This window comes from Triturus cristatus, unplaced genomic scaffold (genome assembly GCF_964204655.1).
Source record: "Triturus cristatus unplaced genomic scaffold, aTriCri1.1 SCAFFOLD_374, whole genome shotgun sequence".
Classification (NCBI taxonomy): Eukaryota; Metazoa; Chordata; class Amphibia; order Caudata; family Salamandridae; genus Triturus; species Triturus cristatus.
The window spans coordinates 339,404-357,527 of NW_028188113.1; the positions used below are offsets into that span (position 1 = coordinate 339,404).

The window sequence follows — 18,124 nt, forward strand, 5'->3', positions numbered from 1 at the left end:
GCAATCATATTTCTCTGCATCTGGGGAACACCATCACCCTGAATTCTATTTAGATTCTGGTGACACTCCAGTTTCCATGGCCCAATACTCCCAAAGAAGTAGCAAGCAGTGTTTCTTTTCATCAGCTCAACATTCACATTCATCCCATTTTTCTTCACCATTTCTCCCCCACCATCTTTCATTTGTAGCATTCCATTTCCCATTGCTGTACCCTGCATCTGATTCATCCCATTTATTCCAGACTGGCCAAAATTCACATTCGAACACATCTGGTTCTGAGATCCTTTTTCAAATTGCTTTGTCAGCAATTGGGAGCTTCTCCATGATCTTTTTCTGCTTTGCATCAAAGGAATCACTACTATACTTAGCCAGCTTCGAAATCTCATCAATACACTTTCCCTGCCAACATAGTTCACTCTGATGCATATGATTACTGAGCTCTGGCGCTAACCCATGAAAAAACAGAGACAAAACCACTGACACGATCTTTCTCTGGATCACCAACTCCACTCAGCTTCTTTAAAATTTGCATGAGCCTCTCATAAAAGGCATACACTGAATCCTTCAGCTCCTGTGAGGTTCTCAAAATCTTTTCCAAATTTATATCCTTTTCAGGTACTCTCTTTTTCAAGTACTTAATCACCAGTCTGGATGTATTAGCTACCTCCTCAGAAGAGCATTATTAGGAGCAACCGTAGCAAGTTCTCCAGGTGATCAAGTAACCACTGCCTCCCACTCTGCCCACAGGTCACTAGGAACCACAATTTCAAACAATGAATTAAAATCAGTCCACACCTGTCATGTTTGTCAACCAATGCACCTCTTTTTCCTACAGCAATTTATGGAAGTTTGTGGTGAAAACATGGAACATGCACCAAATTCCCCCTATGTACTTAGTTGGAGACTCCAAAGAAAACACCAAAACCATTTCATTTCTGAACCACTTGTTGTTTCGCTTGCTTTGCCTTCTGTTCCCTTTGCTTCCATTGTACTTGCTGTTCCTTTCTTCCTTCTCTCTTTGGATTTTTTAAGTCACTCAAGCCCCTTGTTTTCTCAAAGTAATCAAGCCCATTTTTTTAAATTTCATCACAAGTCAAATCTATTTTATAATTTCGTTTCGCATTTTCCATTTTGCTAATGCCCACTTTGCATTCATCAGCTAGCTCCTTTAACTCCTCATATGCTTAGTTTGTTCATGTGGATGCTTTTTAAATTAAATATCTCATTTCATCATCATTGTATGTCAATAGTCTGTTCAAATCAATGTTTCTCTGTGACATTTCAGCAAATTAGATTTTCAAAATGCCAAGGTTAATAACTTTAGGAGACTGTTCAACCACTACTATATTTTGGGATGAATCGACTGTTGGGCATCCCTACTAGTACTAGGTATCGCTTTCATTACTGCCTCTCTTGGTGCTCTTTGTACCACGACTATAGGAGCTTGCACAGTAGTGCAATCTCCTCTGGCTCCCATGTTAGGCCCCGAGCAGGAACAAGCCCCAGAACTATCTGTCCCTGTTCTAGCTTTATATGCAGGAGGCCTAGAATCATCCTCCTCATCAGAATCATCACTCTGTTTCCAACCATCTTACGTATTGCTTTGGTCATTTGTTTTTTTATTTATAGCAGGAAGTTTGCACCCATTCCATCCTATACTCCCTCCATTATTATTCTTTTCGATCCATTTCTTTACTACTAATGAGCCCTTCACCTGCTTTGAGATTCTTTTTATCATGCCAGGCAGCAACTTCATTCATTAGAGCAACAGTCTGAACTTGATTGCCCCATCATTTATAGCCACCTACAGTGTTCACCACAGTTTTCTATTCGCTCAGCGATAGGTGACCTGCGCTTTTTCGATAAATGCCACGTGATCAGCTGCCTACTGTTCAAAACATTGGGCATACTCAAACATCAGCATGCCCACCCAAATTAAATCCGGCTTCAAAGGGGCATTTTCTTAGCTACGGTATGCCAAGACAAATCTTTCTTAGACCAGTGTCAAGATTTTTATTGCAGTTACAGTAATCAATGCCAAGATTGATTAGTCCTGATGCCTCCATTGTAAAGTACCTTAATACCTTCTGGAACAACTCTGAAAACCACAATCTGGAAACTTAAACGAAAGACATTCCCATGACCCATGTACTGAGGGATTCCATAGGTTCCCTCACAGAGAACGCAAGTAGTTTAAAAAACATTTTATAATGTCCAGGTACTTTTCTAGTGAAATTGCCAAGCCTGTGGTACAATAGTCGCATAGGTGCAAAAGGTAACCAAGCTACTACACATCGCACAAAATGACATGATATAGATGAACCAGTAAACAGATGGCTTTCAGTGTGAGCATTTAAAAGTTTGAACAGTCTCTAACTGGGACCCCACCTGAGCCACCTATCTTTCAAGAAAGGATCGAATCCTCTAAATAAATCCCTATGCATGCAACAGTTAGTCATTTTGTAGGCCGCAAATAAATTATATATTAATGCAAAGGTATAACCATGCCAACAGCATGTGGCAAGTGTTCTACAAAGAAAATGAATAAATACATTTGCTTCAAATAATCTTCAAGGCTAGGTAACAGTCAGGCTCTGCAAGGGTCAGTGGCTACAGTGACTGAAACTATGTAATTCGCTGACTACATAACAATGAACATAGTGAAAATGACTGGACTAGAAGTCCTTTGCTGAACACCTGAAAGAGAAGATTATCATCTGTAATGCCTTGGGCGCAGGGAATCTTTAAGTGCAATACACTCCAAAATTGGCTTTGGAGAGGGTGTTGCTACTGGAGCTAAACATTAGCCAAGCAAACACAAATGTCTGGATTTTATTCTTCTAAGGAAGCATCGCACAGCGCTTAACTGTAGTTGTCATGAAAGATCAGCACAGCAGCAGTATTCCTGTTACTATGATTCAAAATACCAATAGGGCCCAAATTGACAGCATTTTGCTAAAAAACCTGTCAAAACTAAAAACAATGTGTATCTACAGATTGATCACACAAGATGAATACATAAAGATATATCCTCTAAATACATTTGACTATTGGTAGACTTGTCTAGTTGGACTTAAGACATATATTGAAACCTTACAAAAGCCCAATCTTGGCTCATATTAGGTTAGTAATAGACATGGATAACATCATTGGTTTTCTGCAGTGTATCCAATGCAAACAAGCTCCTGAGATGGCCATTGTAGTTCCAGAAACAACACAAGCTTGTATGTTGGAAGATAACGCTGTTACCCAACAAACAACAGACAACAAAGTAATTCATTACTCTTGAGGTGGATTCCATAAACTTAGCCTTCAGACAATGGGCTCACCCTTGGTTTTGTAACAAAAGAAATATTACATTTAAACCAGACAGTTCCATATATCACACACGTTTAGTCTAATCATTGAACTACAAGCACATTGAAAAATTAGAGAGACGCTCTACACCCTCTCGTCGTTCATTAGGTGACAATCCCCTAGTACAATTGTTGTCTGTGATAAACCACAGTTTTCAGGAAATAAGGTTCCACATTCACTACAATCTCATCTCAACGTTTGGAAAAAAACGTATCCCTTTCGAGATTATGGACTGGACATGTAATGCCAAATGATGAAAAACCTACTTTAAGCCAATAGTAAACACAATACCTGACCTAAAGAAAAGGAATACTTTAACCAATTTGGAACATCAGAGGCATTGGCACATTTAAGAGAGAGATCCGAAAGACCTTAACTGCTTACTTTTCTAATGCTACATGTGACTTGATATCAACTAACTGCTTGGAGCAAAATCAAAAAAACTATTTTTCTGAGCAGTCATTTTGCATTCTGATAGAAATTTAGAGCACATGAAAGGCACAAGTGCATAGCTGGCATCCTCCAGGAATAGCTTATGCTGACACTAAATAGTCATAGGATGTACAGATCACTTCCTTTCCTAACAGTTTGTTTTATTGAATACATCACATGCACAGTAACAAATACATTTCTTTTTTCATAAAAGCAACACTTTTGCAGATAGATACTTATTTTTTTATTTATTAACCTAATTTTCATATGTCTGAGCTATTCGAATGAGTCACAAGTATTGATGTTAAATGATCAATATAAGTAAAAGCTCTTTCACTGGTCAGGGTATACATCAGAAATAACAACACTGCTGGTGAGAACAATTCTTCATGCTTACAGCTACTCTGTTCAATGTTTCAGATGCACACCACAACATGAGAAGACCCATTGACTTAATATGATATCTTGTGTGGGCATGCACCAGGTCGGTCGCTCCAACTTGACAAGACCACATCATAATCATCACATTTATATACCACACACGGCTCCAGGGACTCTTGGCGATGGTCCTAGTTATTCCCTGTTGTCTACTGTAAGTGTGTCTCAAGTGCTTTCCTAAAAGCAAGAAAACTGGACAAGTGCCACTAGTGCCCTTATAGGGAGGTCCATAATGCTAAGCCTTGATCTAAGAACACCCTCTGCTTTAGATTTAGAAATTCTATCACCGCCAACATTTTAGCAAAAGGTGTGTCACTGCAGTACAATATGGAGGCCATGAGAAGAGGATAGCATTTAATAAAATAATATCTAGAAATAGCTTTTGCTATAGAGAAGTAGCAAAGAAATATCTTACTTACACTTGAATGTATACCGAAGGGAGGGGAAATAATAAGAATTAAAAAAAAAATCTTACCTGTTGTTTTATTGGAAGAAGAAGCCTGGTGGTAATGGTGATTTGAGGGCCCGGGCTCAGGAGAGGCATCTTCCAAACTTAGACAACTAAACCAGGCAAAATAGAGGAAACAACAATATGAAGACTTTGATCATTTATTTTCTGGTCATAACAACACATGACAATCTAAGGGATGAAATAAATTTGAGGCATATGTCGAAAACATCTGGGTGTGAGAAAGGGGAAAAAACAGTGGACAACTATCAACTATCAGCATAGAACCTTACCTGCTTATTATTCCCTCACACAAAGGTACTACCTAGTAAGATTTTGTCTGAATATGGTGCACCTATTGGTTGCTTATCCATCCTATTCCCACTATGATAAAAAAACAGCAATCAGATTTTTCCTTTTTGTGTGACTTACATAATGCTCCAAGGTAAATAATCTTTGTCCCCTTTCTTAGAACTCTTAATATTAGATGATGTAGGCCAGCCTTACTACATCTCCAGCTTCTTCAAACTGAAGTGGTAATGCATGGAGTCTGTAGGTTTATCTTAGCCTTTTGCCTTCTGTGTCCTGAGTGTTTGTGTCCTTTTGCCTTTTGTGCCCTGATTATCTGTACCACTTTTTTGCTTTCTGTACCCTTGGTTGTGTGCCCCTTCCTCGCCGCCCGTTTCCCGCCGCTGCGTCCCGGCGGCCCCGCCCCCTTGTCACCCATTGGCCTCCCCGCTCCCACCTCCCAGCTGCTCCTCCCTCCCTTTCCCACTCATATGGAGGCCGCGCAGCGGCCGCGTGCAGCGGGCGCCCCGAAGGCGCGCCTAAGGCTATCCCGTCTGCGCCCGTCCGTGCCTGGCCCGCGCCCAGCGCCAGACCCCCTGGCCCCCGCAGATGCCAGCCCACCCGCAAGTCCTACAACGCCGCCACTCTCATCACACTCAACTCCGGCCGGATCCCCGGCTGCTGCAGAGCCACCCCAAGACGCACCCACGGACCATTCAGCTGCCATTCCTGCAAGTTCTCCTGCATCCGGCCCTGTACCGCGCCCGCCAAGCCGAGCACCAGCAGCAACCACCTGAAGTGCATCCTGCTGAACACCCGCTCCGTCCACAGACACGCCGTGGAACTCTGGAACCTGCTCGACCCCACATCTCCAGACGTCGCCTTCCTCACGGAAACATGGATGAACGCCTCCTCAGCACCCGACATCGCCATCGCCATCCCGGACGGATACAAGATCACCCGGAGGGACCGCGTCAACCAGACAGGAGGAGGCCTCGCCATCGTCCACAAGAACACCATCCGCATCACGACCAACTCCGACGACACCCTCACAGCTGCCGAACACCTTCACTTCCAGATACACACCGACCCCAAGACCACACTCAGAGGCACCCTCATCTACAGACCCCCAGAACCCCGCACTCAATTCAGCGAAGACATCGCAGACTTCATCAGCCCACACGCCCTCCCCTCCGCTGACTACATCCTCCTAGGGGACCTCAACTTCCACCTGGAGAACAACAACTACAACAACACCACCACCCTGCTGGACAACCTCGCCAACCTCGGACTCAAGCAACTGGTGAACTCCCCCACCCACTACGCCGGACACACGCTTGATCCAGTCTTCTCCTCCAGCAAGTACATCTCCTTCAGCCACGCCACTGGACTCCACTGGATAGACCACAGCTGCATCCACTTCAGCTTCAGAAGAACCACGACTCACCACCACCCGCAACAGGCTCCCCGCAGGAACTGGAACAAGATCACCACCGACCAGCTCACCACATCACTGAGCCAGAACCCTCCCGCTAGCTCAACGGACCCCAACCAAGCAGCCAACAACCTCACACAGTGGATCACCAACTGCGCTGACGACCTCGCACCTCTGAAAAACCACCCCAGCAGGCCTGGCAGCAAGGAAGCCTCCTGGTTCAACGACGACCTCAAAAACTCCAAAAAGAACTGCCGTACCCTCGAGAAAGCCTGGCGAAAAAACCCAACTACAGACAACATGACCGCCCTCAAGCACGCCTCCCACAAACACCACCAGCTGATCCACACCACCAAGAGGACAGCATTCAAGGAACGACTAGACAACAAAGCACACAACAGCAAGGAACTCTTCAGCATCGTCAAAGAGCTCTCCAACCCCAGCGCCGGAAACAACGACATCACTCCCTCACAAGACCTCTGCGACTCCCTCGCCTCGTTCTTTCACCGCAAGATTGCCGATATACACAACAGCTTTGGCGCACAGACCACGCACCCAACCACAGAACCGACGACCCCCACCACCACCCTCCGCGCCTGGACCCCGGTCAGCACCGGACCCATGACCAAGGAACTACGGTTCCGAAACGCGTCAGGACAGTGTTTGTCTTTGCTTGAAATAAAGCACGCTTTTTGAAAAAGAATTGGGGCTCGGCGCAGTCTTTGCACTATGAAAGATTGATCGTTTCTTGGATTTGGAGGGGTCGCGACCCTGCCGGTAGCCCGCCACCTGCGAAGAGGCAGAGATCAACGCGAACTGAAGTGAAAATATATATATATATATATATATATATATATATATATAAATATATCACCTACTGGCAGTCATTATAGTTAGGACCTTGTTTCTATTCAAAAAGCATTTTTTCTTTTGCCAATATCTTTGGCGCCGTTTGACGAATCTTCGCGAAATTCTCAAAACTAATGGGGCACTCCGGTCAGCTTCTGTCTTGAATGTTTCGAGCTGATTCGTCAAGGGGGGGCCGAGAAAAAAGGAGGTCCCATAACATGTTTTCTCTATGTTAATTTCCATAGGAAAAGTTTGTCGTGGCTACAGTCCGAACTGCTGAACGGAATGACACCAATTTGGCAGAAAGGTAGCTCTTGGTCCAGAGTGCACCCCTTGCTTTAAATGGTTTAAATCTGTTCAGTAGTTTTTTAAATATTAAAGGAAAAATAAATGTATAGATCTGGGCGGAGCCTATCCACACATCTCATCGTGAGATCTGATTGGCTGTCAGCACTTCATCCAAGAAGTGTTGGCAGCCTTCTTGGGACCAATATACATAAAACAGTAAAAAGAAAGTGGGGAAACACACTATACCCTTGGAGGCTTGGGAAATATAATTATTCAGATAGCTAACTTAAACCATTTATAAAACAATCTGTACGTCAGTTAGCTTACTTACATATTGATAAATCAATAATAAACAATTTCAAACACGGGTGTAAACTTCTCAAATGATAAACTCATTTAATATGAATGAACAAATGAAGGGTACACATTATATACTGATAGAACACAATGACCAAGGTTGATGGATCGTTTTAGAAAGATTAAACCTTCAGGTCATTAATATTAACATCTATTCCAGAATAATAAAAACATAGAAAATGAGTCTGAAACAAACAGAAAACAACTCTTTAGGTGATAAATCTCTGAAGGAAATAGATGAGCTTGTCGACGTTTCGGTCTTGGTGACAAATATGTCCATTATACCATCTTCAGGACGATGAAAGAAGAGTAATAATTGACCCTTATGTCAGGTCACACAAATGTATAAAGCCAGGCGAATCACAGAAATGTTGTGGACTTCCAGGTCACAAACACATGAGTAAAGACTTATTTGATGGCTTGATAAGTGTCCCTACAAATGGACATGAAAAACGCAGTCCAAATGGATCTGCTACAGGTGGTACTCGCTTCCGTCAAGTTACACGTGCATGCCTGCCGGTGAGCATGGAACATTCGGAGGGGCAGCAACCTTACATCTAACCGGATGTATTCACGGTGTGCGTGGCGCAGCCCGTAAAAACCACTGTAGAGCGGTTTGAGCTCATGAACTGTGGTGTAGGCCATCAGTGTCGACGGCATTTCTTTCTGGCCGCGTCCTGCAGCGCAGATGCTACGGTTTATCCTTGAGAGGATTGCTGCGATAGCACCCATCCTGAGGCTGGCACATTGGGGGCCTCCACAGCTGGCACGAACATCTGTTCAGATAGATGTTGATACTTACATAGGAAACACCTTTGCGCTGCCAGCTCACAATTGAAACCTAATAATAACACAGAGACTACCGCTGAGACAGAGGTGAGCTCCCTCTGGGGGAAACAATTTTTTACACCACGCAAAGGGAGGCCCTTGGTTGTTTTGACCCGGCGCCTTGGAGGCCCCTACTAACTGCGCCAGCATCTACAAAGAAATTAATATACATAAGAAATGTTGGCACTGTATCTGACCTCTGCCATCTTCCAATTGAGGGCTGGGGGGCATCGCAGAAGCTATTACTGAAGGGGGGTGCATTCCTACTGGGAGAATCTCCGCTTCAGCTGCGCAGGGTGAGTTTCTGGTGTAGCCTTGTAAATCCCTAGCACTGTCACCGTCTAAATTTATTGCAGTGCTCATTATATTGGAACGCCTCCCCAACTGCTGGATATTATTTAAGGGGAAGGTCCAGTAGGCTAAACTGGCCTTTGAACCAGGAAAATCAGCGATGGGCCATCGCGGAGACACAGATCCCAACATGGCGGGGGCTCCCAACCGGCGACACATCACAAGGATGCAGACTTGCACTCCCTACTGCTTACCATGCAGTAAAGCCTTACATCTATTGAGGCCAAAACGGACTCTATGAGTATGAGTATGGATTTAATTTCTCAACGACTGGAGAAACATGATGGGCGTATCAGTGAGACAGAGCAAAAAATATTGCATCTGTAAGACGCATCATTGGCTGGGGAGAGCAAATGATAAATATGGAACGCTTCCTGAAAGTTACTACTGCTAAAAATGAATATATAGAGGGGCGCGTTCGAGCCACAATAACATCCGAATCACAGGAATACCCGAGTCCACTGGCACTGAGCACATGGAAGACTATGTGGAGCGAATGCTGTTGAATCTGTGTGGGGCCTCCTCTTTTTCCAAACTACCGGTGGTGGGAGGAGCCCATCGATCGCTGGCTGCCAGACCCCCTCCGGGTGCCCATTATTGCTCACCTCATGAATTATAAAGATCAGGATGCCGCCCTGAACCTGGCACGGGAAAAACATGATCTAATCCATGAAAGAAACTCTGTCTTGATTTTCTTCGATTTCACTCTAGAGGTCCAGGAAGCATGCAAGAAATGTGTCCCTATGAAATGGAAGCTGCAGCAAGCCAACGTTCCATATGCGATGCTATGCCAGGCTTTGCATCACTCACCAGGAAAAGCAGCACTCCTTCACTACCCCTCAGCAGGCCCAAGACTTCCTAAAAAACTGTCCTCCCACACTCCCTAATCAGGAGAACATGATGGAAGATCCAGATCGACCTCCCCACTCTCGGAAAATGACTTAGTAAAAATTACTGTTGCTTGCCCCGCCTCGGGGCTCTCTCCCGTTGCCATCTCCCTGCTATCAGAGGGAGAGGAGCAACTGTTAACTCAAACGACATGACAGATCTTTCCTCATTTCACCCTATTCTTTCCACTTACTGAACCTTACTGCTGCTTTTGGCGACACCGAATTTCAACTGGCTCCCGGGCACCCTCGACCACCTGATGGGTTACACTTAGCTCTCTGACGGATACCCCCTGTGGGAATTCCCTAGATAATGCTGTTGTCCTTTTCACTCCTCTTCTTTATGTTTGTTTCCTTTCCTAACACCCGCGATACCTATTCCCTCTTGCACCCTTTCTCCTTCCCTACTTGTCCTTTTCTATTACAATATCCCTCCTTTCTTTATGCCCATTTTTTCTGTTTTACTTGTACTATTGGAGCCCACATGGCTATGGGCTATACAGTATATTGTTTATGGACAACCTCTCATCTTGCTATTGTTTATTTTGGGAACTATGGGTGGTAGGAATTCACCTGTGGGTTTGGGCTGTAGGTGTGGGTGGGAGGACGTTTTCTGTTTCGTAATGAAGTATTCACTACACTATGTCTTACAGGGATGCAACAACACGCTCATGTAATACCAGCGGTCAATGTACCCTCAGACATGTGCGCACACTTCACCGTCACTCCTGATTAGCAAGGCACATGATCCACATACCACTGCAAGTTCAACATATAATCTGCTGAAATGGAACATACGTGGCCTACAAGAGTGCAGACATACACTGGTTTACCTAGACCGGCATAGTGCCCATATAGCCATTTTGCAGGAAACCCATTTGGATCCTGAGACCTCACCCACTTTTGTAGGGAAATGGGCTGCCCACCGATGCTTTGCATCAGACTCCACATATGACAGGGGTGTGGTCATTTTACTCATATTCACTGTCCAATATTGGCTCTCCGGCTCCCTCCAACACTAGGAAGGCCACTGCTGTGTAATGTGGGGGCACACAGTTACATACTCTGTCACCTTAGTGAACTGTTACGGGCGCAATTCCGATGATGCCCCTTTCTTTGATAAATTCTGGGGACTAGTGATAGACATAGGGTCCACTCATGTAATTTGGAAAGGCGATTTTAATGTTATATTAAACACGGGCATGGACCAATCTCACAGCTCCCCCGGACCCCACAATATGGCAGGAAAACACTTGGCAAGCATTATGGCTGATTACCACTTATTTGATGCATGGAGAACCCTACATCCTACACAAAAAGAGGGTACATACCACTCCTCGGCACATTCCATCTTCTTCCGCATCAACCTCTGGCTGCTCTGAAAAGGGTTATGCATCTGGTTGGTCAGAGCAACACATCTCAGATCATTCACCTGTGTTGATGCAGCTGCACCTTCCGGCCAGAGACTCCCCATATAGATCGTGGTGTCTTCAGCCCCCAGCCTTGCTGGATGATTGCTTCCATGAAGCGATAAGTCAGAAGACGCAGGACTTCTACCCCAGGAACTTAGAAACTGTCTCAACATTAGCCTGTGTCTGATAAGCTTTTAAAGTCACCATACGTGTTATGTGCATTGCCCAGGGGGGAGGCACCCTACAGGATTGTAGTGAATCGCTTTGAATCTTGATGAAGCCATCAAACTAGCAGACGCTCACGTTGTAGAGACCAAAGATAGGCATGGATGGGCGTGGCTACGCAAGTTGGTAAAGGAGTACCAATCTGAGGCGGAATGCAAACTGCTTTCCCGATCCCGCTACCATCGGGCCAGGGGATTCGGGTAGGGGGAATGGCCTGGAAAAGCACTAGCCGATGTCATACGCACTCCCAGATTTCAAATTACATTTCCGGTATCGCAGATGTGGAGGGCACCCTACACACAGAATCGGGGGGCATTCTCCGCATCTTCTCAGAGTATTACTCCACTCTATACTCCACACATAAGAAATGCCCTAGTGACTTCTCACCCTACTTTGAGGATATCACCATGGGCTGGCTGCAGATATAGAGAAGGACGAGATCGATGTGGCCATAATGCAGCTGCGGAGCGGAAGGCCCCAGGTCCTAATGGGCTACCGGCTGACTGCTATAAGTGTTATGCTGATACATTAGTCCCCATTCCTAAAAAAGTTTATGAAGAGGCAAAGCAATCTGGGACCCTCCCACTAACGATGCGTGAAGCAACAATCATAACATTGCTTAACTGGGAAAAACTCCCACCACCTGTGGCCCTTATAGGCCTCTTTCTCTAATTAATTGTGAAGCAAAAATATTGGCCAAAATCCTGGCAAACAGACTGAATTTGTTGATGGGGAATTGGTTCTACTTGACAAGGCAGGTTTGATACCCGGGAGAGCCACCTCCCATAACCTACACACCCTCATTCCATTACTGCAGGATATATATCCCGAACTGGATGCGGTCTTTTTAGACGCAACCAAGGTCTTCGACTTCGTAGAGTGGGATTATATGTTGATGGTCTTAGGTAGAATGGGACCCCCACTGTTCAGGTCAACAGTGACCACTCCACATCATTTCCGATTAAGCGTATCACTAGACGGGGGTGTCCCTTATCATCCCTTTTATTTACTCTTGTCATGGAGCCATTAGCGGTCAAACTTAAACAACATCACAGGGACTGTGCTATACACTATCCATCCCGACATATACTAGTGTCATTGTACACCGATGATATCACCCTTTATATTCGCAACCCACACACTAGCTTGAACCCTGTACTCCGAGAGTTCATCCGGTTCGGAGAGGTAGCTGGCATAAATATAAATTGGGAAAAGTCCCAGATGGTTCCCCTTTCTCCCAATACCCTTACATTCTCGATGGACTACCCACTGACCTGGCGTGACTCAGAAATAAAATACTTAGGTGTGGTGGTCTCCAGGGATAGAGAAGAGACGCTGCGGGCAAACTATGGTACTGCCATTGCATCTATCACTAACTCAGTACCCAGATGGATCTCATTGCCCCTATCGCTGGCTGGGCGGATATCCCTAGCAAAAATGGTAATATTGCCCAAATTGCTCTACCTCTTTCTCAATAGACCATACAGCCCTGGACAGACTTTTTTTCACACACTTCAAATTCAACTAGTCAGATTGGTGTGGAGAAGAAAAAAAAACAGGGTGAGCTGGAATACACTCGCTTAACCCTTTTCACGAGGAGGCTTTGAAGCCCCAAATATGGAGCTCTACTTCCTATGTGCGCAGGCCCACTACGTGCACTACTGGTTTCAACCTCCACCATTTATGCCGCACCTGGCCATTGAGTAGGTGTCTATGGCCCCCATTCCCACTACTTCCTTCCCCTGGAACCTGTGTTCCTGAATAGGGCTATACTTACTCCACAGTGGCCTGCTCTAATCTTGCATGGTGCAAACTCGCCAGGAAAATTAATAAGCCCCTTCTGTACTCACCATTATTGCCCCTTCAGTACCATCATCTCATCCCAGTCACACACGAAACTCTTTGCTATAACATGCTCAGCAAAAGAGGAATTAAGAACGGGGGGGGTATTTATAGAATGAGGGGTTTTTTAAGGATCAGGAAAACTTACTTCAAGGGGGGAACGTCACTCTATTGGAAACTTTTATATACATCAGACTGAAGCATAATGTCAAGGCCAGCACCCCCGATTTTCCCCTGCAACCCCCTACACTAGATATCCTACATACCTTGTTACAGGCAACCACACCGGCGCATGCAATAGCTAGTTTATATCACACTGCTCAAACTGAATGCCCCGACATGCGAGACGACTCCAGGGTGGGATGGGACCAGGAACTCAACACTTCACTTACTGATAAGCAGTGGGTACATTCCCATCAGCAAATGGGAAAGATAACAGCCAGCAGTTGGCTAAGCATCATACATTTTAAGTTCATACACCGGATCTATTATACACCAGAGAGGCTATACAGATATAAGTTGAGATCAATTGACAGATGCGACAGGTGCGGGCAAGAGGGGGAGGGCTTGTTGCACTTGGCGTGGCAATGTGCTTTTATCTATACCTACTAGACACAGGTGACAGCCTCCCTTTCCAAAATGGTGAGCACCATTGTCCCCCTGTCTCCGATTGTAACACTTCTGGGCAATACTGAGGAACTACAAAACATGCATAGAAAATTCCTATCGCTGGGGCTACTCCTGGCAAAACAAAGAGTGGCCTGCAGATGGGTTAGAGGGCAAGCTCCTAAGTTTAAAGATTGGTTGAATGATCTCATATACTGTAAAGACAAACTCACAACATATGCAGAGCTATTACGTACGACTTCTCACCCTAAAGATATCTGGGATCCTCTACTGTCCTACTTACAAGCATACCCAAATGATGATTCACAAAGAGAGGCTGTCACCTCTTGCGGTTCACACCCACATAGCTGAATTTCAGTGATGAGAGAGGGATCATACCCACGCATGCAGGCATAGTCCCCAAACTCGTGCCCTTGAGGCATTGTCGTAATATGGTAAGCAACGCACGGTGCATAGTAGGGTCACACTACTACACTGCAGATTTACCACTTCATGTACAGTGTGCTTGGGCAATGCATGTTCACCCATCAGAGGTCAGATTGGCTGAAGACATTCTAAGGGTAACACATGCCTGCTGGATAACTGTACTGTATGACAAATTGTGTATGGGATACTGTACTTATGTGTTGTGTACTTATTTTAGATATGTGTTCTATAAATATGTTATTTATTATTGTATGTGCTAATTGTGTTGTGCTTTTTAAATGTAAATAACATTGTCTTTATTGGTTAATATTAATTTGGGACTTTAGCGCCAAATTACGAGTCTAGCGGTCTTTGACCACCAGACTCGCGGTGGCAGTCCTGTGGCCATCCTATTCTATGAGGCCATTTGGACTGCCACCTCTGAGCTGGCTGCGCCAGGGATCTGCCGTTCCCTGGCAGTGGCACAGCGGACAGGGATATACAATCTGCAAGGCAGGACTGCCACGGCCCACCGAACATATTATGAATTACCCCACTGCCAGCCTTTTCATTGCAGTGAGCCCGCCATGAAAAGACTGGCGTGGGAAAACAAAGCGGGCCTTACAAGGCCCCAATGTCCCCGGAGGCATGGTAATGCATTCAAGGGGCCACAAGATGTGCCTCCCTGTTTGCATTCACACCAAGTTCCAGCATGGATTGGACTTCACAGTCCAAGCCGTGCTGGAACTGCTTTTGCGTTCCTATTGTGGTGCCAGTTTTCAGGGCACCCTCTTGGGAACAGTAAAAGAAAAGCCTGCAAGACATGAGTTGAACTCGTACTCTGGTGGGCGGACCATTCATGGCTTTGGCGGTGCTGTGCCGGTGCAAAGCTGGTGAAGCACCGCAAAACTCGTAATCAGGCCCGTGGCTTTGTATATTCATTATAATAATATTTATAGTTATTTAATATATTTATTAAACGTTGTAATAAATATTGATCTGTTCAAGTTAGTCTGTTTCTAATGCTGCACTGACTGGAGTGGAAATAGTTAATTGTTCAAAAAAAAGTCCAACACTTTCCCTACTATTGCACTGACTGGAGTAGGAATGGTAAATATCACCCCTCCGCTATCCAACATGTTCCTTATTGTGGCACTGACTGGAGTGGGAATAGTACATTTTACACCTCCGCAATCCAACACTTTCCCTACTGTTCCTCTGACTGGAGTAAGAATAGTACATTTACCCCTTGGCATTCCAACTTTCCTTACTCCCTTTACAGTCCACCCCTTTTCATAATCTTGCACTGGCCGGAGTGGGAATATTACATTTTAATTTCTCTGCAATCATATAGTTTCCCTCCTGTTGCTTTGACTGGAGTGGGAACAGTACATTTTACCCCTTCGCAATTCATCTCTTTCACTATACTTGCACTGACTGGAGAGGGAGCAAATTTTAAACCCTCCACTTCTAGAACACACTTTCCCTACTGATGCACTGACTGGAGTGGGGGTAGTAACTTTTACACCTCCACTATCTAACACGTTCCCTACTGTTTCACGGACTGGGTTGGGAATTGTAAATGTTACCCCTCCGCAATCCAACACTTTCCCTACATTTGTCTAAATTGTAGTGAGAATAGTATATGCATTTTATAGTCTAGTTTATATTGTTTAAATGTATATTAGTATGTTTTCGTTTCTTGAAAATAATAATAATAATGTTTTTAATATTTAATACATTTTTTGTAAATTGCAATTTTGTATTAGTTAAATGTTTTATTTGTAATAAAAATGATGTTTTAAATATATTTTATGGAATATATATATTATTACATTTACAAAAATGATTACATTATACTATAAATTAAAATTATTAGTTGAATAATATTTTTTAATTAGATCTATGTAAATAAATTTATAGATATTAATATATATGTGTGTTTTACTTTTTGGAAATAATTAAAATTGTTTTCTTTTTATTAAACCATTACATATATTTAATTTTTATTGCATTAGTGTTATTAATAATATATTTAATGTTTACTATTTACATTTATATATTTTTATAGAAACAATAGTTAATACAATGATATGAGAATTTTTTTCTTTCTTGAAATGTTTGTAATTTACATGATAAGTATAGCATAACTATATTTTTGACATTGATATTTATGTCACAATATTTTTGTATGGGTATATTTTTGGGGATTACATTTTGTCAGTGAACCGGGCCAAAACAAATCCAACATTAAAAATATAGGCAATGCATACTAACGTTCTGAGGAATGTGCAATTGTACAAAACTGTTATTTCTGCCCCAATAACCAGCTCACCTTCAACATTACAAATTGAATACTAAGGGGCTTATCACGATGTTGGAGTTGCCACCCAACCGACACCATCTTGGACTCAGGACCGACCGACCTGAGGTCGGCGGTTCCGAACACTGCTTGGTTGAATTCCCACTGTTCTCTATGTGAGCTTGTGTTACAGCCATAAACTGACCATAATACAGGATCCTATAGAGAAATGGGTGCATGTGTAAAACCCTGCAGAATGGTACCAGCCGTACAGTGCAGGGTTTCACAGGGGGGTACCCTGGGTACCCCCTGGACCACCGGCCTTAGACCATGGGGGCAGGGCCCATCAAAGTCGCTTTCCGACAGCCTTTCCATGTTGGAAACATCGTAATACCGGCTGCGCAAATGCCATCCATAGGGGGTTACGGTGTGGTTCCAATTGACAGGAACCCTCTGAGCACCGGCCAGAACTGAGTTGGAACGACTGTCTGGTTTACATTCCGACCACAAACTTCGTAATCAGGCGTTGGGCCACAAACCGACCGAGTGTCCCGGAAAGTCTCTGACCAAAGTTGGGAAGCTTTGGACTAGAGGTCAGAGGTTTTCCGACCGACATTGTTATTGCCCTTTAAATAACCGGAAACATGCAACAAGCAGAAATAATAAGGAACTCATAAAATCAAAAACATGAAAACCTGAATCAGAGTGAATGCATTTTGGAAAGTTATAGTTCATGGAGAAGTATTTTGTTTGTAATGGGTAGGTAACACGGAAGCAAACATGGATTCCCACAGAAGGGGTATGGTGACAAATGCTTTGAGACAATATCCTATTAGGCAGTGAATTCCTACAACTTTAGTCACTTTATAGATTATAGAATAGATTGCTACAGCAGAACCATTCGCCTACCTTTCAGGGACCAGAATACCATCATGAAAGCTTGCTGATGACAGCCACTCCAACACCCGCAGCTGATGCTGGTTCACATAGCGCAGAATTACATACTTCCGATACGAAGGAATATCTAGGTGCCAGACAAGAGGACAAAATGTTATGTGTGCCCATAGTGACCATACATATTCTCAAGACAACCCTTCATGTTAATACTACTTGTGTATCTCACAACTAAAGCACTGACAAATGATCTAGCTACAACTGCTGGTCATCATCTATATTTATATCAATGCATGATCGAGAAATATGTGAACTGCTTTGGGTACAAGTTTTCAGCCATTATAAACTACGTTTGTGTTTTATGCATTTATGCAACTATGGTCTCAATCTTCAAAATGAAAGGTACTTTTCGAGGGGTCCACCACAACACCCATTGATTTTGACGCTGCCCCCTATTTA

The 18,124-nt window shown here is 44.0% G+C and overlaps 1 protein-coding gene across 1 annotated transcript in view; it reads right to left on the reverse strand.

Moving 5' to 3' along the window:
- The window catches only part of LOC146769594 (rho guanine nucleotide exchange factor 11-like), a gene marked incomplete at its 5' end in the record, with an annotated part of 243,205 nt that extends 225,410 nt beyond the window's left edge, over positions 1-17,795 (reverse strand). The window contains 2 exon segments of the mRNA XM_085640490.1: positions 4,703-4,788; positions 17,681-17,795. Coding sequence (XP_085496616.1) covers positions 4,703-4,788; positions 17,681-17,795 — 201 coding nt within the window.
- Positions 17,796-18,124: the final 329 nt, after the last annotated feature.